General features: G+C 39.6%; 5 protein-coding genes across 5 annotated transcripts; all 5 read left to right on the top strand.

Moving 5' to 3' along the window:
• The first annotated feature begins 596 nt into the window (after positions 1 to 596).
• Positions 597 to 3,903, top strand: LOC131010104 (GDSL esterase/lipase At1g29670-like). The gene is made up of 4 exons (XM_057937503.1): positions 597 to 1,021; positions 1,502 to 1,738; positions 3,081 to 3,333; positions 3,547 to 3,903. Exons 1-4 carry the CDS (start codon positions 632 to 634, stop codon positions 3,777 to 3,779), a joined length of 1,113 nt encoding a protein of 370 aa, XP_057793486.1. The 5' UTR covers positions 597 to 631; the 3' UTR covers positions 3,780 to 3,903.
• Positions 3,904 to 7,038: 3,135 nt separating this feature from the next.
• On the top strand, positions 7,039 to 9,936 carry LOC131010103 (G-type lectin S-receptor-like serine/threonine-protein kinase At1g34300). Its single transcript, XM_057937502.1, has one exon. It carries the CDS (start codon positions 7,267 to 7,269, stop codon positions 9,685 to 9,687), a length of 2,421 nt encoding a protein of 806 aa, XP_057793485.1. The 5' UTR covers positions 7,039 to 7,266; the 3' UTR covers positions 9,688 to 9,936.
• A 6,708-nt stretch (positions 9,937 to 16,644) lies between these two features.
• Positions 16,645 to 19,559, top strand: LOC131010102 (G-type lectin S-receptor-like serine/threonine-protein kinase At1g34300). The gene has a single exon (XM_057937501.1). The coding sequence runs from the start codon at positions 16,848 to 16,850 to the stop codon at positions 19,356 to 19,358; it is 2,511 nt and encodes an 836-aa protein (XP_057793484.1). The 5' UTR covers positions 16,645 to 16,847; the 3' UTR covers positions 19,359 to 19,559.
• Positions 19,560 to 21,600: 2,041 nt separating this feature from the next.
• Positions 21,601 to 23,207, top strand: LOC131010101 (uncharacterized). The gene has a single exon (XM_057937500.1). It carries the CDS (start codon positions 22,508 to 22,510, stop codon positions 23,036 to 23,038), a length of 531 nt encoding a protein of 176 aa, XP_057793483.1. The 5' UTR covers positions 21,601 to 22,507; the 3' UTR covers positions 23,039 to 23,207.
• LOC131009700 (putative F-box protein At3g47150) lies at positions 21,914 to 22,462 on the top strand. The gene has a single exon (XM_057937112.1). The coding sequence runs from the start codon at positions 21,914 to 21,916 to the stop codon at positions 22,460 to 22,462; it is 549 nt and encodes a 182-aa protein (XP_057793095.1).

Below are 23,207 nucleotides of genomic sequence, written 5' to 3'. Positions count from 1 at the left end.
TTTTATAGTAAAAATATAATCTTTTATAAACATAAGCATTCTATGCCCTATTCTTTAAATACCCTTTGATTTAATGTGTTTGCTTGGTTTTCTGTGAAAGTCTTATACATTTGACCGATTTGACAGCTATCAGTCATAAAAGTCAACAATTTGACAGTTATCAGTAAAGAATACATATGACCGGTGGGTGGCTAGATCATGTGTCTGCCCGGTAAAATTATGTGTCCGCCCGGTGAAATCATATGTCCACCCGGACGGACACATGATTTCATCGGATGGACACATGATCTAGCCACCCACCGGTCATATGTACTCTTGACTAATAACTGTCAAATCGTTGACTTTTATGACTGATGACTGTAAAATCGATCAAATGTGTAAGACTTTCACAAAAAATCAAGCAAACCCATCAACATCAAAGGGTAAAATAGATATACTTCACATAATTAAGACATAGAATGTTTTATTTTATAACTTAGGACATTTTTACTATCAAACTTAAGAATGTGAGCATTTTTGCCTCTTAACACAAAAAATAATGTCCCTTTAGTTTCGTGGTCTATAAATAGAATCAAAGGGCAATAAAGCTTGATATCCCTTGTCCATATTGAGAAAAAGTAGCAGAGTGCAAATGATGTCAAAAAATCTCCCAGTCTTTTGCGCCATTGTCATTTTTGGGTTATTCACCCAATCTTCAACTTGTACCAACACAAAGCATGGCTACAAAACCAAAGGCATGTTTGTGTTTGGGAGTTCATTAGTCGACAATGGCAACAACAATTTCCTCAGAAACTCGTTCGCCAAGGCAGATTTCTCCCCCTATGGAGTGGACTTCCCTCTGGGGGCTTCTGGAAGGTTCACAAATGGAGAAAATGTGATCGACATTTTGGGGAAGAAGCTGCAGCTGCCAGGCTACATCCCACCTTTCAATGATCCCTCAACAAGGGGGACCAACATCGTGCATGGTGTTAACTTTGCTTCTGGTGGTTCTGGGATTCTTGATAATACTGGTGCTCTTGCTGTTAGTCTCTCTCTCTCTCTCTCTCTCTCCATAACGTTACATACATACATGGTTTTCTTCATTTTGTTAGGACCAAGTAGTTACCTTATATCCAAAATTCCTTAATTTTTTTTACGAGTTTTTTCAAAATTTTGGACCCGTTCAATTTTAGTTCAGCTTAATTTTTTTTACAGAAAAACTACAAATCTTTCGGATTTGATTTTAGCCAAAAAAGGAACTAAAATTCGAATACTCACCCCCTAATGCATTGATACTTGGTGGTGACTGGTGAAGCTCATGTGATTCAGTCACATGATCATTTTTGTGTGTGTTCTATATCAGAATATGGTATGAATGTTAGTTGTAGAGTTAAAAAGAATGTGATGCAATAAAGTCCAATTGATTTAACATTTGACCAAAATGGAGTAAGGGATGGTGCTCCACCAAGAAGCTAGCTACATTTTCTTGTGAATTAAAAAAAGAATTGAAATTTTGATTCAGGGAAATGTGACGAGTTTGAATGAGCAAATCAGCAATTTTGAGAAGGTGAGTCTACCTGAATTGGAGCAGCAGTTGGGGAGCAATAATAGGAAAAAACGTCTGAGTGATTACTTGTTTGTGGTTGGAAGTGGAGGAAACGACTACTCACTGAATTACTTTCTGGGGTTGGCTGGCGCCAATGTCAGTCTCCAAGCATTTACTACCAATCTCACAGCCACTCTCTCTACCCAACTCAAGGTATTTACATTTCTTTATTGCACTATTTATTATTGTCCCTATCAAAATATAACATACTTTACACTTTTAATTTTATTTTATAATACTTCCTCCATCAGCTAAAATATGTAATTAGAATCTTTTAACACTCGTTTTAATATAAAGTTGGTGAGTATATTGATAATAGAGAAAAGATTTAACATTAAAAGTAATTTAAAGTTGATCATGGATAAATAAATATTACTTATAAATTATAAAAGTAAAATTATCCAAATTATGTGTGAAATTGTATCTAAAAAAAAAAAGTGTATATATTTGGGAATGTGCCAACAATGAAACAAATGTATATACTCCCTCCGTCCACGAAATGAGTATCCATATTTCCTTTTTGGTCCGTCCACCAAATGAGTACTCATTTCCTTTTTTGGTAAGTGTACCCCACACATCTCACTCACAATAAAAGTGGGTCCCTTATTCCACTTACACACACTTAATCAATTTCTTAAAACTCGTGCCATCCCCAAATGGGTACTCATTTCGTGGACGGAGGGAGTATAATTTTAGGGGACATAAGTAGTATTAGTAGTAGTATAAAATTTTATCTTTGATCAAGATTAGTTATCTCTCTTCTCCCGTTAAATCTTCCACTTTCCAACCTAATTACTTTCATTTATCTCTTCCGCTTCAAAATATCGTTGATGTAAATTAATACTTTTAAATTCTAGTGTAAAAGCTTAAAACATTTTTTATACGAAGGGAGTATGTGTTTTAATGTAATTTAATTAGTTTTTTTAAGTTATGATTTTTTAATTTATAATCAACACTATTTCTTAGGTAAAAAAAATACATGTATTTTTAACTTTTTGGAATTCGGTCCAATTTAGAATTCTGGCCAGGACGTGCAAGTGAGAAAATTAATGATGTGGTAATTCAGAGGTTAGAGCTTCCTTTCAAAGAAAGTCCTAACTTTTGAATTTATTTTGGCTTCTAGGTAGGAACTCGGATCGAATTCAAAAAATTACAAGTTCATTTATTTTTTGACAAAAAGGTGTTAATTAAAAATCGAACTTTGGATAACTTCGTGTATTAATATGCAAAATTAACCCTTTAAATTATTAGATTAGTTGTGATGTTGCAGATTGCTAAGTTATTGATTTCTTTTTTGTTAGGAAAATAAAATAAATAAGATACCACTCTTGTTTTTAGCTGTGATGGGATTCTCCAAATTGTTCTCATGCATGTTTAAGTGTCTATATGCACAACACAAGCATTTCAAGAAAGGATAAAACATGGAAAAAATGTGCGTGTGTTTTGTTTTCTTTTAAGAAGTTATATATGATGATTTGTTGTTATGTTAATGCAGAGGTTGCACGGGCTGGGGGCGCGCAAGTTTGTGCTGATGGCGATCAATCCGAATGGCTGCAGCCCGATGGCCACGGCCAGGGTCCCCACACAAGAAGGGTGTGTGGAGAATTTGAATAGAGCATCTCTTATGTTCAATGCCAACTTGAAGAACTTGGTAGATGATATCCGCCCTCAGATGCCCGCTTCTAAGCTTGTTTTTGTCAATTCTTACAACATTTTGAGTGATATAATCACTTCTCCTACATCTCAAGGTACATATATTTACCCCTAAACATGTTTCATTACAACTCATGAGCTTAAAGGAGATGAAACTAGCATATACGATATTTATTAGCTGAAAAGTTGGAGCATAATCTTTGTCTAATTTGAGTAATACAAGGAAAATCAGTGTCAACTTAAATATTTTTATTGTGGTTTACATACTCTAAAAGGCTGAATCTTGAATTTTTTTCTTGTTAATGGAGGTTTCCGCGATGCAAGCAGTTCCTGCTGCGAAGTAAGGCAGGTGAGTGAAGGCGGGACAGGCATCTTGTGCAAGAGGGGAGGCTCGATTTGCACCAACAGAAGCGAATATGTGTTTTTTGATGGCTTGCATCCAACAGAAGCTGTAAATGATATTATTGCAACCAAGGCTTTCTCATCCTTACTGAGAGCTGAGGTCTACCCTTATAATGTCAGGAAGCTCTCACAAATTTAAGCTTTTCCTATTTCTGCCATGTTCTTCATTGTAAAACTTTGCTTTTGATAATGTGATTTCCTCGTCTTGCATGAGCCTGCCTCATCCTTAACTAATCAGAAGCTCGTTTGAGGTTACTTTCTGAAACGAACAAGTAGAGTTTATCAATTCTTGTTTTGAACGAGACCATTTATCGCGATCTAGTGTATGTATGGGCTAAAAACAAACTATAACTTTGATGTTAGTTGAGAATTACCACTTTAGCTAAAAATCTTGCAAGTTCCAATTTAGAGAGACAACTTTATTTTTGCCTCTATAGACAAAAGAACCAAGAAAAGACTAAAAGAGAGAGGGATGCTGATATACATACAAGTGACAACCATTCAATATAATTTTGATTGTTTTATACCACAAAATCAGGATGGTTAAAGAAGACAAACTTACTGCAATTTATGCAAGGAAGAATACAAAAGAACTACTTGAAACGTTGACTGCACTACTTAAATCAGACTTGGTGATAGTTTACTTTTAGCAATCTGAGGCAATTTCCAACAAGTTTCCTTTGTTGATGCATGTTTATGAGTCCATATTGTGGGCTTGCATTATTGATCGCTCGTTCTTTTATTGATTGGAAATGGTGTGGTTCCTTTTCATCTTAATCTCAGCTGCTGCCATTGTAGCTCAGGATATACTTCCAGGTTCATACCTAGCTGCCTTGGACCCAAATGATTCATGGAGTTCGCCTAACAAGCTTTTCTAACTTTCCTTCATTCAAGAATCTGCAGACACATATTTTGCTGCCATCACATTACATACAATGGTGTTCCCATCTGGAAAGCCGGTGGTGATCCTGGTAGTGTTGTCGACTCCTCTGCCAGGCTCGAGCTTTCTTTCTGTGGAAACCTCATGCTCTTCAAACGTTATTCAGTCGTGTGGCAGTCCAACACTTATGGACAAGGCATCACCTCTGCCTCACTCGAAAACTCAGGTAACTTTGTACTCAAGAATGGAAGTGTTTCTAAGTGGACGACCTTTGACCATCCAACTGATACTATTCTTCCTTTACAAGTTTTCACTGTTGATCGTTTCTTGCATTGTGGGATGTACTCTTTTCATCTGTTGAGTTCAGGTGAGATATCACTCCGATGGAATAACTCTGTAGAGTACTATACCTCTTCAGGGATAGATAGTAATGGTAGCTTAAATATTACTTCACCAAGTTTAACCATGCATCAGAAGGGACGCTTTTGCTCTTGCTGAACGATTCGTCACCTGTGATTATGGCACAAGGTAGTGACTCTGGCAGAGTAAGTGATGAAAATTTAAGATTTGTGAAGTTGGATTATGATGGGAGTATGAGACATGGGCTGCTGTCAGTGATCAGTGCAAGATTTTTGGTCTTTTGTGGGGATTTTGGTGTTTGCAGGTATGATGAGATTAGTGGAAATCCCATCTGTGGAAGTCCGTCGATACCATGAGTATAATTGTTCGGACTATGCATCGCGTGCTCCTGTTCAGTTCACATACAAGGAGCTCCAGAAGGAGACAAGAAGGTTGAAGGAGAAGATCGCAGAAGGAGGATTTGGCTGGGTTCCGATAAAGTGGTTGTTGCTGTGAAGCAGCTGGAGAGAATTGGACGGGGAGAAGCAGTTCAGAATGGAGGTTGCGACATAACTTGAATCTTGTGAGGTTGGTTGGTTTCTGTTCTGAGGGAAAGCACACATTGCTTGTTTATGAGCTCATGGAGAATGGCTCTCTTAACAGCTTTCTCTTTGGTTGAAGGCCGATCCGCGCAGACTTGAGTAGCAACCTCATCCACTTCTTCATCAGTCGTTAAGTATTGAATGATGATCGATCCCCACACATTTTTGTCTTCTTGGAAAGTACAGAAACACCAGTTAGTTTCATGTTTTGGCTATTTGGATTCTTGTTGGATTTGTGAATGCTCTATTATAAGAATTTGTTTGTATCAATTTGGTTATATAAAAACATGCAAGTCCTTTTATCTATCACTCTTGAACAATAGCAAGTATGATAACATTAAATACTTGCCTGCTATGGAAGCATCTACTCCTCATCCTGTGCTTAATCAAAAGCACATCTTAAGCTTTATCGTGTTCTAACTTGAACTAAGCTCGTATTATCTTGTTTCCATTCATAGTGATGTGGTCCACATAGACCAAGAATTAGCAGCCTCTCATGTTACATTCAAGTTGAGACCTAATCTATATACCTATTATAAAAGAGCCTTGTTTTACAAAATTTGATTTGCCTTTTATATCCCTCATATATACTAAATTTAAGGTTAATTGTGTAATTTAATATATTATACATATAATAAATCTAAAAATATATTATAATTTACGTTTCATATTTTAATATTTATTTAAGTAGTCTTATTCATTAGAACTCTTCATCCACATCCATTACAATTTTTTATTTAATTACATTACGTAGGATTTAGTTATTAATTTTATTAGAAGTTTAATTTTGCTAGAACCATTGGAATTATAATTAATTATTATGCAAAGATTAAATAAAATAATTTCATATCAATTTTTTCAATTTTATGAGTACTAATCATAATTTTCAAACATGGTCCAATAATTGATTCAGAAAATGTATTAAAATGATAAATATTACTATAAAATAAATTAAATATATAAATTTACACTCATAAAAGTATTTATTAAAATAGTTCATTTTAACGTGCGAATGCACGTCATTTCCGCTAGTCCAGAGAAAAGAACAACAGTGCTTTATCTTATATTTGAAAAAATCAACTAAGAAAAGACTACACAGTTCGAAAGCACGTTCTTTTTTTTTGGCTGACTAGGTAAGCATAAATTTCTCTAATGTCTCACCACATTAGCGTGCACATATGTGGATCGACTCGTGCTCAGCTCAAAAACAAACGCTCGTTTTAGATTACTTTTTCAGTTGGGCAAGGAAAAGATGAGTTTCTTTTTTTTCAATTCAAGGACATCTAGATGGTATTTGCTTGAGGCTTCAAAAACCTGCAGTTAATTTCATTGACAGTGTAGTCATGTGGTCCATTTCAAGGGTTTCATGTACCTCACTCTGAGAGTCTTGAAAAGTCTATTATAGAAAGGAAAGATACATGTGTTTTGTTAATTTGCTAACAAGAATTCAATTTAGAAATTTAGTTGAGTTTACTGTTCATTTGTCCCGTTGTTGGACTTGCTTTTTGACAATAAGGTTCTTGGAAAGTGACAAGAATTCCTTTAAAAACCATTATTAGTCACCCATTTATTATCTAGAAAATAAATAAATATTCAACACGCATTCTCCTCATTTGCTATTATTTCAAATGCTGATAATTGTAAGAGTTGCATAAATCTTGGTGGTGGGGTGTTCAAAGGTATCCAAATTTTGCCCCCTCATAAATATTTGCAATTAATTCGATTGCTGCAGCTGTTGTTTCTGTTGCTTATGTTTTAGATCCAGTCAGAAAGATCTGCAGAAACTGAAAAAAAGAAATGAAAAAATGGAGCTGTCATCATTCAATATGTTCCTGCTGTTTCTCATCTTGTTTTCAGCTGCAGCTATTGTAGCACAAGACATTCTTCCTGGCTCAACTCTTCATGCCTCAAATCCACAGCAATCATGGACTTCTCCAAACAAATCCTTCACCCTTTCCTTCATTCACGAATCCGATAACGCGTATTTTGCTGCCATAACCTACAACGGCGTCCCCATCTGGAGAGCCGGTGGTGATCCTGGCGGCTCCGTTAATTCCTCAGCTGAGCTGAGGTTCCTACAGGATGGCAACCTCCAGCTCGTCGTCGTGGCGGGGCCCACCACGTCGTTGGTGTGGCAGTCCAACACCTCCGGACAAGGCATCGACTCCGCCTCACTTGACAACTCTGGCAACTTCATGCTCAAGAATGGAAATGTCCCTATTTGGACAACCTTTGACAACCCCACTGACACTATTATGCCTGAGCAGAATTTCACCGTTGGCGACGTCTTACGCTGTGGATTCTACTCTTTCCACTTGCTGAGCTCAGGTAGAATATCTCTGAGATGGAACAGTTCTGTTGAGTACTACACATATGCAGGGATCAATGTGACCAACACTTTGAATGTGAGCTCACCTAGTTTAGCAATGCAGTCTGTAGGGATACTGTCCCTACTCGATCCGTTGTTCACCAACGATGTCTTCATGGCTCGAGGTAGTGATTATGGCCCGAGCGATGATACTCTGAGGTTTGTGAAGTTGGACTGTGATGGGAACATGAGGATGTACAGCTCTTCACTGAGTGATGGAGTTGGAAGCAGAGTTGTGAGATGGACTGCTGTGAGTGATCAGTGTGAGGTATTCGGATTCTGTGGGAGCTTCGGAGTTTGCAGGTACGATGATACGGATGCTGGTCCCATCTGCGGATGCCCTTCTAGAAACTTCGAACCCGTTGATCCTAATGATGGCAGGAGGGGTTGTAGAATGAGAGGCGATATTCGGAGCTGTCAGACAACTATGCTGTCTTTGAACAATACCTTGTTCTTGACATTCCCTCCTCAGATTGATACTGATTATTTCACTGCAAATATCAGAGCTTGTAGGTCTAACTGCCTCGTTGATTCCACGTGTGTTGCCTCAAGCTCAATGGCTGATGGAACGGGCGTTTGTTACATGAAGAGATCGGATTTCATCAGTGGCTACCACTCTCAGATCCTCACCAGCACGTCGTATGTGAAGGTGTGTGATCCGGCTATGCCTAATCCTCCGGTGTCTTCAAGAAAAGACGGGGAGGGATCTGCAGCGCTTGAGATTGGTGTTATAGTGTTGGGGAGTAGTTTGTTTATAGTCATTTTAGTTGGAGGATTTTTGTTGTTCAAGTGTAGGGATAGGCCAAGTTATGAGAGTTTGGTATCTGAGTACTCTTTTTCAGACTATGCTTCTGGAGTTCCTGTGCAGTTCTCTTACAAGAAGCTCCAGCAGCTGACGAAAGGGTTTAAGGAGAAGCTCGGAGAGGGTGGATTCGGATCCGTTTACAGAGGGATTTTATCGAACAAGATGGTTGTTGCTGTGAAGCAGCTAGAGGGAATAGGTCAAGGGGAGAAGCAGTTCAGAATGGAGGTAGCAACGATCAGCAATACTCATCACTTGAATCTTGTGAGATTAGTTGGTTTTTGCTCTGAGGGAAAGCATAGATTGCTTGTTTATGAGTTCATGAAGAATGGCTCTCTTGACAACTTTATCTTTGAATCATCATCATCATCTGATGAGAAGATTTTGGATTGGGATTGTAGATATAGAATTGCCCTAGGCACGGCAAAGGGGATGACGTACCTACATGAGGAGTGCCGCGACTGCATTCTCCACTGCGATATAAAGCCTGAGAACATACTCTTGGATGAGAGCTACAATGCAAGAATCTCTGATTTTGGGCTGGCGAGGATGTTGAACTTGAATGATCATAGGCATAGGAGCCTGATCACGGTGAGGGGAACGAGGGGCTACTTGGCTCCCGAGTGGATAGCTAACCTTCCGGTCACATCCAAAGCCGATGTCTACAGCTATGGCATGGTGCTGCTGGAGATTGTGAGTGGGAGGAGGAACTTTGAGGTCTCTCCTGAGACGGGAAACAGAAGGTTCTCGTTGTGGGCATACGAGGAGTTTGAGAAGGGCAATGTGGGAGCAGTTGTTGACAGAAGGCTGGTGGAAAGTGACATTGATATTGTGCAAGCAATGAGGCTGCTGCAGGTGAGCTTCTGGTGCATCCAAGAGCACCCGTCGCCTAGGCCTACGATGGGGAAGGTTGTGCAGATGCTTGAAGGGATTGCTGATGTGCAGAAGCCACCTCCACCTCTGTTCTTGGCTGATGGATCAGCTCACCCTTCAGCTGTCATTTCATCAGTTTCGTCGTCCCAAATGACGGCTATTTCGTCGTTAGTTTCGTCTTGAATGATCTTGGATGCTCAATTTGGCTTGCCAGCTGCAGAAACATGATCATCTTTTGATTGCAGATCTTGGTTTACTTTAATCTTGAACGATGTAAAGTAGATTGAAAATCTTGGTTTTAGGTCAATTATGTTTTGTTGATTGTTTCATGCAGATTTTTTCTTTGTCTGAAACTGATGTTGGCGTCTTGGAATAGTGAGTGCAGCATAGAAGAATTCAAGCAAGAACTGCTTTTTACCGTTTTGACTAAAATGAGGGTTTTGATGTTGAAAATTTTGGTTGATTTATTGTGGTTCATTTTCTTGTACCACACTTTAAACTTGTGTAAATTCTTGATTTGATAATTTGAAGATCAAGAATTGAGAATTAGTATAAGTCAGCAAAGAAAGAGATGCGTGACCTTATATTTTCTCACTAGTCAAATTCTTTGCCTTGTTTTGGTTTCAAATGTATTTTGTTGATCTCTTCAACGTCTCTGAATTTCAATTTTATAATGCGTTAATATTTTTTTTCTTCTTCTTGACATTAATTAACTATATTGAATAAACATAAAAGTGAACAAAATTATATTTTTTTAATTGTGATTATTATTATTATTATTATTATTATTATTATTATTATTATTATTATTATTATTATTATTATTATTATTAATGACGTATCATTGCTTTACTGGATTAAACGGTTGACTTGAAGCATAATGGAGACTGGAGAGGAGGAGAAAGAAAAATCTTATCCCATATCTTCTTCAGCTTTGACCAATTCCTAGTCTACAAGGACCACAACCACCATAACAATAATAATTCAAAATTTTTCTCTAAAAGAAAAAAAAAAAAAGAAATCAAATTTCATAGAAACGAATAGAAGACTAGATTAAAGGGCATGACTTCAATTTATTTTTTCCATTGATATATATATATATGAAACACCGATTTTTAACGGTAACTTTTTACCACCAAATTTTCTCTCTCATTCTATCACTCATTTCATCACACTTTCTCTCTCCTAATAACACTCCCATCTCTCACATTCTCTCACCATCTTTATTACTCCCTCCGTCCCAGCTGAAATGTCCTGTTTTCCTTTTTGGGTTGTCCCATTTGAAATGTCATGTTTCTTTTTTTGGCAATACACTCTCTCTCTGTACTTAATATTTAAATAATTTTCACCAACCCACTTTATCTACTTTAAACACATTTTTTAATCTCCGTGCCGAAAAGAAACAAGACATTTCAGCTGGGACAGAGGGAGTATATGATTTTTATCAAATTTTCTCTCACTTCTCTTTTTTCTTTTGATTATTTTCTAAAAATCATCAAATTTGATACGTGAAAATTATTCAATACGGATGTTAAATTAAAGATCATGACAATATCTTTAATTTGATGTAAAAATTATATTTAAAAAAATTGACAAAAAAAAGTTAAAATAGTTTGAAATCATAAAATTAATTTATTCCTCTCTCCTCTGTCCCCTTTCCTCTCTCCACTCTCCACTCTCTCTCTCTCTCTCTCTCTCTCTCTCTCTTTTAATGTTGAAGTCACATTATTTTATCTTTTATTCTTCCTTTTATAGTATTAATTTTATTTTTATAGTGTTAGAAGTATTATTAAGTTATGATCGATTAAAATATTAAAAAATTAATTTTTGTTCACTCTCATTTATCTATAATGTTGAATGCCAGACTCTATTTTCATTGTATTCTTGTTTATTGGAGACAAAAACATAAGCATATGTCATTTTTTTTTCCTTTTTTAAAAGTTTACATGATTTTTAATTATAATTATTTAAACTACAGTAGTTTTTAATGCAATTAAGGGAGGAGGAAATTTGTAATAATTTTAATATGAATTTGTAAATAACATATTAGTTATATATCTTAAAATTAGAATTTAAAATATTATATATATTTATTTAATTATGTGTACAAATTATTTATTTATTTATATAATAATTTAATAATATACGATTTGGACTTTTACGAGCCAAAATTAGTACTCCCTCCGTCCGCCAAGATTATGGCAATTTGCTTGGGCACGAGATTTAATAAAATTGGTGATGATTTTGATGTAGTGGAGAAATGGTCCCACCACTTTATGAGATGAGTGGTTGAGATTGAATTTTGAGTGGTTTTTTTGTAAATAAAGAGTGTTAGTAAGGATAAAATATTAAAGAGGATGGTGGGACCATTGCCATAAAAGGAAAGTGACATAATCTTGGCGGACGCCCGATATAGTAATTGTGACATAATTTTGGCGGACGGAGGGAGTATATTAAATGACGGCTATTCATTTAGTTATATTGATGTTTTAGTGTAATCGTAGCCCGTGTATCGCACGGGAGAGCGTACTAGTTCAATAACTGAAAGAAGGAAAAATTACAATTTATATTTAAAGTTACTGGTCACTTAATAAGAATATTCTGAATGATTAATGAATTACAATAAACTATAAATTATTAAAAAAATTAACAAAATATCACGAACTATTGATAATTACAATTAAATATACAAACTATTTAAAAGCTAACAAAAATACTGCATAATTCGATTCCGGACGAGTAATTCCAAAAAACAAAAAACAAAAAAAAGACTCGATATTTCATTTATCATTTAATAAATATGCCATATTATTTTTTTTAAAATAGAAATAAAATTATACTTTGAGAGCCTACAAAACAAGTGATAAATTCGCCTTTGAAAATTGAACAAATCGAAAATTTTAATTTTCAAATGGTTTGTTTATCTTATTGTAGGTATAAGTAATTCAAATTGTTTTTTTTATTAAGGTGAGTAAGGAGCTTACTTGATAGAAGGGGGGACCACAATGAGTAAGGAGGCCGCAGTGGAATGACTTGATCTCTGATCTTTTTAGTTTTGATTTTTGTATTTTTATTTAAGTTTAATTGCACAAATTTAAATAACACAAATTACTTCAAATTTAAATTGCATTAATTAAAAAAACCTACAAATTACATTAAAAAAAATCTAAAGACATAATTTAAAATTACTTGAAAAAAATTAAAAACATAATTAAAAATTACATAATAAAAATCTATCTAGTCTCTACCGCCTCTTCGCCGAGCTAGAATCTCCGCCACCCGTTCCTTGTGCCATTCTAACTGCTCCTGAGTCATATCAGAAATCTTCATGAACATGACCCGATCGTCATGGATCTCCCTCTTGAGGGCATTCTTTTGGCCGTACATCTCCATGATTCGAGTGATCTTGTTGTCGGACCTATCCAACATCTCCTTGCATTCGGGTGGAGCCTCCGAGTTTTGCGATGCCGATGCCTTCCCCTTCTCCTTCGCCTTCGCCGCTTTGTTTCCAATTGGGCGGAAAAATCTGATTTCCTCGCTCGACGCCGAGGTGGTGAAGTTGCCCGTCTCCGACGTCTTTGTCCTCTTGGAGGCATGCACGTCTCCCTCAAGGTACATAGACTTGAACTTCCGGTTGGTTCGGAGAAGCTTCCATGCATTCCAGTAGTTGAAGGGGCCGAAATTGCTCCTAGAGGCGAAGAAAATTTGTGCCTTCTCTCGAAGCATGTCGTCAGAATGGCCGGAAGGCCACTTGTTGCGCGTCTCCACCCAAATATTTTCCCATAGCCTCACATCCGCACTCACTCGGGCCTAATGTCCTTTTATTTGCTGGTGTTTGAGGTTGGCGCCGATGAGGGGGTTCACTCAGTCGAGAATCCGTTGCCAATAAGCCTCCCCCTTTTGGTCGACACCCCGGATGGCGTCGTTGGTTTCCTCCGTCCAAATTCGGACAATGAGGTCCGTCTCCTTCCTTCCTCCGGCGCTGGCGCCTTCTCTTTGAAGGCCATCGCCTTCCGCCGCCTTCCTTTCTTGGTCTTCGACGCACTATGGGTGGGCAGTGCCTCCTCCTTGCCTCTTGGGGGCTCCTCCTCCAAGTTGAAACCCTATAAATCGGGATGATAGTCGCCGGAGAGGTCGGGAACCCAATTTGGGTTGTAATAGTTGGGATTGTATGGATCCATTTTTGTAACAATTTGAGAGAGAATGAGGAAGAGAAAGGTAGAAAATGTGTTTGTGAATGAAAAATGGGGGAGGGAGTATATATAGAAAAGAAAAAAAAAATGCAACAACGGTTGAATAACCGAAAAGAAACAAAAATAATAATAATTTAAGTCGGCAAAAGAGTCATTGCCAATTTGATTTCGATTTTTTTAATAGCACGTGTGGTGCACGCGCGAGGAGTGAAGGAGATCAGGCCTTACCCGAAAAATCGAGTAGGCCTCGAGTAAGCAACGACTGCATTGGGCTACTCGATTCCCAGCTTACTCGAGTAAGTGGGATCGAGTATCCCACTGTGGATGCTCTAACTAACCAATAATTTTGGATAAATTGCAATTTTTTCCTAAAAAGAATGTGACGATCTAATCATTTTAACTGAAAATGGTTAATTTGGAATCAATAAACTTGTCATTATACTCTAAAAATATTGAACAAGGGAAAACCCAAAATCATATTCTAACCCACCGGTGACACTCATGTGAGTGTCATAGCATAAGACAAAACAAGAAAGAAATTAAATTAAATGGAAATTGTGGTGAATATGGTGACTCTGGGCGACTCACCGCCCTTGAGGCAACAGAGTGTCAAATGCCATGTGGCACCCTTTCATTGGGTGCCACTTAATTTTATATATAATTTTAAAAATTATTTTTTAATAGTTATTTGTAATATAAAAAAATTAAAAATTAGGGAAAAAATTCTATATATAGACTTCAATTTTTTTTACTCATCACCACCATTTCAATATCCTTATTTTCCCAGCAATCTTTTCAATAGCCTTATTTTCTATCTCTATTTCTTCTTCATTTTGAAGCCATGGATCCAAATAACCCCAATTTTTATTCAACTTTTGGATCTTTTTTCACCCTCTAAATTTTTCAAATCCAGAAGATGTTCAAAATTCTCAGTACTACGAGAATTCTCAATTTTCTCCACACCTCAACCAAATTTCTACCCCTCACGAACATCCTATTTCACAAAATATCTCTCGAAATTTATTTCAAGATGTCGAACACCCAAAGAAAAATTAGAAAGCTGCAAAAAATGTAGCTTGGTGCGTGAAAGAAGATGTAGCGCTTGTGTCTTCTTGGATCTGCGTTAGCGAAGATAAGCAAAAAAGAAAAAATTAAAGAGGGGCGACGATGTGGGAACGTGTGCAGAATATGTATTATGAAGCTCAAAAAGAAAATCCAGATGAGATCAGCCCAAGGAATATCGAATCAATGAAAGGTCGTTTTAAACGACTTAATGAAAATGCAAACAAGTGGATTGCTGCTTGCAAATAAGCAAATGCTAGAAGAAGTAGTGGAATGAGCCAGAAAGATATAGAGATGGAAGCTCACTCAATTTATGAAGTAGGTGGCAATAAATTCGAAGACTTGATTGTTTTCAATGATGTTATGAGTAAACATCCGAAGTGGAACTTAGCAATCAATAAAGTGGGTGATGATCAAGAAAATGGTGGCAGCACAAAAAGATCTAAGACTTCTGAAGATGGTGATTACTTTATCCCGTCCAATCCAGAAACTCCAACTACTGGCGGATCTACTTTATCCCGTCCAATCCAGATAGTGGTATTTTAGAAGGTAGGGCACCGAAGATAAGTTATGTTGTCAATGGTCGTCAAAATGATAGAGCTTATTATCTCACTGATGGCATAAATCCCTCTTGGGCTGCATTTGTCAAGACAATTTCAAGTCCAGTGCTCTGAAAGCACAAGTTGTTCGCTCAACACCAATAGGCTGAAAGAAAAGATGTCGAGAGAGCCTTCGGAGTTCTACAAGCTCGATTTGCATTTATTCGACGTCCTTGTTTCATTTGGGATATGATTTTGATGGGAAAAATTATGATGGCTCGTATCATCATGCACAATATGATAGTGAAAAAATGAACGAGACACGTACCAAAACTATTATGATCCCACAAATTTTTTGATGGATTTACCTTCAGATGAAAATGCATTTATTCACTACTCAATTGACAGAATTGCAAGTTTGTCTAATTACATGATCAACAGGGATCGACTTCGCAATCGCGAAGCTCACAAAGCTCTTTAGAAGGACTTAATTGAACATATATGGGCAAAATTCGACAGGACTAATTGAATATGTAATTTTCATCTATTGTACTTGTAATTTAAATTTCCTATATGTATTTGTAATTTATTTTATATATTTTTAATTTTGTTTAACTCTTGTAATTTTATGATCAAATAATTTTTTTTATTTATTTTTTCTCTATTATTTTAATTTTTGAAAATATATTTAAAAAAATATTATGACTAATATAAGAATAAAAATAAAACAAAATAAAAAAGATATTTAGGTCATGTGAGTGTCACTTGTGGGAGTAGATTTAAGATAAAAGTTGAGTTGTGCATGTGGAAGAGAGAGAAATGAATATTTTAATTGAAGGTTGGGTTGAGAGAAAGTTACTGATAAGAATAGTCTAAAAGGCACGAGAAGGTTAAGATTAGTAAAAATTGGGTATGAAATTAATTCAAAACTTAAGTACTTCATTGTAACAATTAATACAGGTAATAGTATTACTATAATTAAACAGTCACGCAAACGCCATACAAATTATAAAATACTCCCTCCGTCCCACTAGAATTGCTACTTTTGAGTTGGACACGAGATTAAGAATAAAGGATTAAGAGTATAAAGTAGGTAGGATTCACTTATTTTATGTGTGTAGAAAATATAGAGACCACAGTACTATTTTAGGAAAATATCAATTCTAATGGAACAAATAAAAAATACAATTGTGTCAATTCTAGTAAGACAGAGAGAGTACTTTTTTTTATCAAATAAAAAAACCAATAGTGACAGTTTAAAGACAATACTCATACTGGTCAGAAAAATAATTTAATATTGGTAAATTATAAATATTTTAATTTCAACAGTTGGAAAGAAATGCATCCAACCGTATAAGACCTGCAAAACTGAGGTTGAATATCGAAGTGGGAAAACAAACCTCCACAAAAGGTCAAAGTCTCCTCTCTCTCCCCCTCTCCCACGCGCAAACACTTTCATTATATCTATCTATGCTTCCTCAGCTTCCAATTCTACGGCGGTGTGTATTTTTCCGTCGAATTACTGCATAAAGCTCCGATCTTTAACGAAATGAGAGTTCCATCTCCACCACGGCCGCCGCTTCTCGCCTTCCTCCTCTGCCTCCTCCTCGCCGCCTCCGCCTCCGCCGCAGACATCCCTCTGAACTCCACCCTCTATGCCAACGACCCCAACTCCAGATGGGCCTCACCCAACAACACATTCGCCCTCTCCTTCGTCCCCTCCGCCCCCGCCGGAACCCTCATCGCCGCCGTCTCATACAGCACCATCCCCATCTGGCAAGCGGGCCCCTCCACCAACTCCTCCGCCGTCCTCCGCCTCCTCCCCTCCGGCGATCTCCAGCTCCTCCCTGCCGCTTCCTCCACCACACCCCTCTGGTCCTCCTCCACCGCCGCCCTCGGCGTCACAGCCGCTGAGCTCCAAGAGTCCGGTAACTTCGTGCTCAAGAACTCCTCCGGCGCCACCGTGTGGGCCTCTTTCGACCAGCCCACTGACACCATCGTCCCCACGCAGCAATTGAACGCCAACCACACTCTCACATCCGGGCTCTACTCTTTCAAGATCAAGCCAAACGGGAACTTGACGCTTTTGTGGAACAACACCATCACCTACTACAATTTAGGTTTGAATTCTACTGCGAATTCCAATTTATCAAACCCTATTCTTGAAATCCGGCCCACTGGGATCCTCACCCTCTCCGATCCCTCCCTCAATAGCGATCTTGATTTAGCTTACAGTAGTGATTATGCCGAGGAAAGCGATGTTTTTAGAATTGTGAAATTAGATAACGATGGCAATTTGAGAATTCATAGCTTTGTTCAAGGTAGTGGGACTCTGACTGCTGGTTGGGCTGCTGTGAGTGATCAATGTCAGGTTTATGGATTCTGTGGGAATAATGGGATATGTAGTTACAATGAAACTTCTCCTATTTGTGGCTGCCCTTCACAAAACTTCGAATTCATTGATTCGAGGGATACTAGTAGAGGTTGTAAGAGAACAAGGGAGCTTCAAGATTGCTCCGGCCAGGTGGCAATGTTGCAGTTGGATCACACCGAGTTCTTAACATTCGAACCCGAGTTAGATACGCAGGTTTTCTACATGGGAAACCAGCCTTGCAACCTCAACTGTCTGAATGGAGCATCTTGTGTTGCTTCAACTTCATTGTCGGATGGATCGGGGCAGTGTTTCTTGAAAACCAGTAGCTTCGTGAGTGGCTTCCGCACCCCGGCCATCCCCAGCACTTCGTATGTGAAAGTGTGTGCGCCTGTGCTGCCTAATCCCTCGCCTGCTGCAGCGGGTGGCGGGGGGAGGGATAGGTGGAGGCTGAGGGCGTGGGTGGTGGTGGTGGCCGTGTTGGCCACATTGTTTGTCCTAGCCCTTGTGGAAGGTGGTTTCTGGTGGTGGTGCATTCGGAACAACACCAAGTTTAGCGCGCTGTCATCTCAATACGCGCTCCTTGAGTATGCATCGGGTGCACCGGTGCAGTTCTCGTACAAGGAGCTGCAGAAGGCGACCAAGGGGTTCAAGGAGAAGCTCGGGGAGGGAGGGTTTGGAGCTGTGTACAAAGGGGTTCTTGCTAACCGGTCCGTGGCTGCAGTGAAGCAGCTCGAGGGGATCGAGCAGGGCGAGAAGCAGTTCAGAATGGAGGTAGCAACGATCAGCAGCACTCACCACTTGAATCTAGTGAGACTGATAGGGTTCTGCTCGGAAGGGAGGCATAGGCTCTTAGTCTACGAGTTCATGAAAAACGGCTCCCTTGACAGCTTCCTCTTTGCGCCCGAGGAGCAGTCCGGGAAGCATCTGAATTGGGAGAATCGGTACAGCGTAGCCCTAGGCACCGCACGAGGGATCACGTACCTTCACGAGGAATGCAGGGACTGCATTGTCCACTGCGACATCAAGCCGGAGAACATCCTCCTAGACGAGAACTACTGCGCCAAGGTGTCTGATTTCGGCCTTGCAAAGCTCGTGAACCCTAAGGATCACCGGTACAGAACCCTAACTAGCGTGAGGGGCACGCGAGGGTACCTGGCTCCGGAGTGGCTCGCTAACCTCCCCATCACCTCCAAATCCGATGTGTACAGCTACGGAATGGTGCTGCTCGAGATTGTGAGTGGGAAGAGGAACTTCGAAGTCTCTGCGGAGACGAACCACAAGAAGTTCTCCCTATGGGCTTATGAAGAGTTCGAAAAGGGCAATGTTGAGGCAGTTGTAGACAGAAGACTTTTGAGTCATGAGATCGACATGGAGCAAGTGAGGAGAGCAGTTGTTGTGAGCTTCTGGTGCATCCAAGAGCAGCCCTCGCAGCGGCCGATGATGGGGAAGGTTGTGCAGATGTTGGAAGGGATCATGGAAATCGAACGGCCGCCGGCGCCTAAGGCTGCTGCGGAGGGATCTGTTGGTGGCACTAGTGTCACTGCGAGCAGCGTTAGCGCTCTCTCTACTTTTGCAGCTTCAATGCCGGTGCCCTCTTCGTCCTCGTCGCTGCAGATGGCCGGAGTCTCGCCGTTTGCCTCCGGGAAGCACGGTGGCGAACGGGGGACTTCCTCGATGGTGAGCTGATTTGCCTGCTGGAAAACAGAGGAGAATTTCTTTTCCTTTGTTAAGGTGAAAACAGAGTACAAATTTGTCTTTTTTTAATTGTGATCATTTCTTATTTTTGATTTGTGCTTGTAATAATAGATTAGAGGTGGATGAAGGAAATTTGAAAAGGAAATGTAATTAATTATAGAAGTATATTAATGGCATGGCGCGTTGAAGGTATGGCCTGGTTTAATTATGTGTTATTGGATAGTAGAAACAAAAGCATTGAATTCATATAGCAAGGAGGCATGTTTTGATGTTGAAACAATAGGTTTGAACACCTTTTCTGCTCATCCTCTTCTTCAGGGATGGACTCGCTTACTGCTTCTCACTCTCACCCTTCTTTCACTTAATTATAGAATTATGTTAATAATCATGTTGAATCTGCTTGTTTTCATCTCCATCAATGCAACTTGTAATTAAATGTGAGGTATATTAAACAAGATTAAATAAACAGGGGATTATTAAAAAACAAAGCTACCGCCTCGTTTCATGATAATTATTAATAGGGAAAATTGCACCTAAATACACAAACTTTGCCGAAAATCCATATTTGACGCGAAGTTAGGAATTTACATTTTAATACACCAATTTAAGAAGTTGTTCAATTTTGACACATTTTTCAATTCCGGCGACCGGCATTCTGACGTGGACGCCGGAATGCCACATCATCACCACGTCACACACACACACACACACTCCACTCTCTCTCTCACACCCCACTCTCTCTCTCTCTCTCTATACACGTCACCTTCCCCCTTCTCTCTCATCACTCTCGCCGCCCTCCACCCTCTTTCTCCCTACCTCTCTTCCCTCTTCTCTCCTGCCGGCGCCGCCCCATCACACGTCACCTTCCCCCCGTCGGACCCTCCCCCTCCCCAGAACCGCATCGCTGCTCTCGGCGGTGCGCCCCATCACAGCCACCTTCCCATCGATGCGCCAGCCGCGCCATGACGCTGCCCGAGCACAGCAGCTCGCCGCCGCCCGAACAGAAGCCGGCGAGAGTCGGGCGAAATCGTGCAGATCCAGAGCCTCCGCGGCACGCACCACCTAGATCTGTTGCTCAGTCAAACCGCGCGACTCACCGCAGCACCCACTCACAGTTTCAGATTCGAAAACTCAGGAGCTCCCACCTCCTTCTCCGGTCACCATCCGGACTTGACGGATAAGAGTGGTCTGAAAACCGCCGCGATAGAGCCCGCCGCCGCCTCTAGCCAGCCTATCAGGCTTCGCCGTCGGATCCAGGAGAGCCTACCACCTCCTCTCTTCGATTCTCGGCGGACGTCGAGATCTGAGCCATCGCCGCCTTCATCAAGGGCCTCCCATTCCCGCTCAAAGGCTCAACTTTAGCCTTCTCTTTCAACCAAAGGCTGAACCCTAGCTGGTCAAGGGCCGCCGCCGCTCACGGCCAAGCACAGACCCTAGATCTGCAAATCTGTGGAGGTGAGGGAAAACGGTGGTGGTGGGAAATCCGGTTGGTTTGGTTGGTGGAGGTGGCGGGTGCGCCGCGGTTCTGGGGAGGGGGAAGTGGCTGACGGCGGGAGGGAGGGCTCGGCGGCGGTGGTGCGACGCGGTTCTGGGGAGGGAGAGGGGGAGGGTCCGACGGGGGGAGGGGGGAGGTGACGTGTAGAGAGTGAGAGAGAGTGGGTGTGTGACGTGGCTGCGACATTGGCATTCCGGCGTCCACGTCAGAATGTCGGTCGCCGGAATTGAAAAATGTGTCAAAATTGAACAACTTCTTAAATTGGTGTATTAAAATGTAAATTCCTAACTTCGCGTCAAATATGGATTTTCGGCAAAGTTTGTGTATTTAGGTGCAATTTTCCCTTATTAATACTATTCTAGATGACGAGGATAGATTCATTTTCTTTTACTCCTTCGATCCTACTAAGTATGATTTCTTACTTTGGGAAATGGTAATAATAATAAGAGTGATTAAAGGATAAAAATGAGAGATAATAATGGAGTCTGCAATTTTTTGTGAAAGAGACTAGATTTTGTTTGAAGGAGTAATTATTGATGAGATGGACAAAAAAAAGAAAAAAAGAGAGTCATTAGATGGAGTAATATCATGTCAACAGCATGGCTATGCTAATTAGAGTGAGAATTTAACTCAGTTTAACTAAGTAACTAATTATTTTCGGATCAATTAGATCTCAAATAACTGAGGACAATTGAATATCGAGCAATCGGACTCCCCTAATAATATTATTTGCCTTCGATTAAGTAAAATAAATATTTATCATTTTCATCCACAAATTACCCCTAAGGCAAAAGATAAAATATAAAAGCAAAAGTAAAAGGTAAAAAAGAGAGTAAATTTATAACCCTAGTTCAGTTCACCTTTCCCTTGCTCCGCCGCCGCCATCCTCCTTTCTGTGCCAATCTGCTCCCAACGTCTTTTCTCCTTTTTCAGCTCAAATAATTATCCGATTGTTCTTCTCCGTGTCTCTATACAAGTAAATTTGTTCGAATCTTACTCCACGAGTATCAGATTTGATTTTTATTATTATATGCTCCTAATCCATCCAAAAATGAAGTCAGATCTCTTCAAACTACCGTCAGAAATCATCACCAATATCCTTTTAAGACTCTCTGTTCGAAGCATTGCAGTAAGCAAGTGCGTTTGCAAAGCATTGCTCCATTTGCTCGACACCCACGATTTCGCCAAGTTGCATTTTTCCAAATCCGTCCCCGCCCTAGCTATCACGATGCGGACGAAAGGTTCATATTGCCTCAAAATTTCGGAATTGGAAGAAGACGAAATCGATCCCGAGAGCCACGATCTACTCACCAAGATTAATTTCTCTCCCGATGCAACTTTAGGAGGTTCTGCTAATGGCTTGCTTTTCCTATTGGATTACCGTAATAGTTGTGTTTCTATATGCAATCCGATCACTCGTGAATTTTACTTTATCCGCTCTCGACAACTATCGAGTCATGGATTTGGAGTGAGCAGAATAAGTGGGCAACATAAGTTAGTATGTATTGATCCTTTGGGTGATCGTGGATTCAGTTGTTATGTATACACCCTTGGAACAGGATCGTGGAGACGCGTTGAAGCTAACGACTCGTTTGGTTAGACTCCTAAAATCGTTGCTACATTTCTTAACGGAAATCTGCATTGGATGGTATGGTCAGATCCATACCCCATGGAGCAGATTTTTTGTTTTGATTTGGAAACAGAGTGTTTTAGCAGACTTAACGTTCCTCCTCTTCGAAGAAGCATAATGAGCAGGCTCTTGTTTACTTTGAGGGATTGCCTATGTTTTTGCGATGACGATGAGGATGAGGGTGATGGCACTGGCAGGGTTGTTATATGGATGATGAAGGAATATGGGGTCGAGAAATCTTGGACAAAAGAATACGTGGTCACCCCAAATCTTGCTTATCTTGATAATTGTGGTCACGGTTTAGATAAGTTCCCATTCCAACTGCTTCAACCTATCAAAGTTTTCAAAAATGGTGATTTATTGATGCTTTGTGGTGGCAAGATGTTTATGTACCACTCCAAGCACACCAAAACTACTCGAGAAATTGGTGGTTTCGTTGGCCAAGGGGAGGAGTTTGACCATCTACACTCGCTGCTTCTCACCCCAAGCTTGGTTTCACTCAAGAGTTTTGCTGGTATGGAGAATGAGAATGTTATCTCATTTTGATTGTTTGTATTTTATTATCTAGTATAACTCTCTACTCCCACTATGTCGAGTTAGTGCCTTCCTTTCACTCAAGATGAAAGTTTGGGTATGGAGAATGTAATCTCCCATTTTGATTACTTGTATTTCTAAATGCTAAATGCCAATCTATATATGTAAGTTTATTTTTGCA

Source organism: Salvia miltiorrhiza, chromosome 2 (genome assembly GCF_028751815.1).
Source record: "Salvia miltiorrhiza cultivar Shanhuang (shh) chromosome 2, IMPLAD_Smil_shh, whole genome shotgun sequence".
NCBI lineage: Eukaryota > Viridiplantae > Streptophyta > Magnoliopsida > Lamiales > Lamiaceae > Salvia > Salvia miltiorrhiza.
Note: the sequence above shows the minus strand (reverse complement) of the source record. Positions and strands in the feature narration are given on the sequence as shown.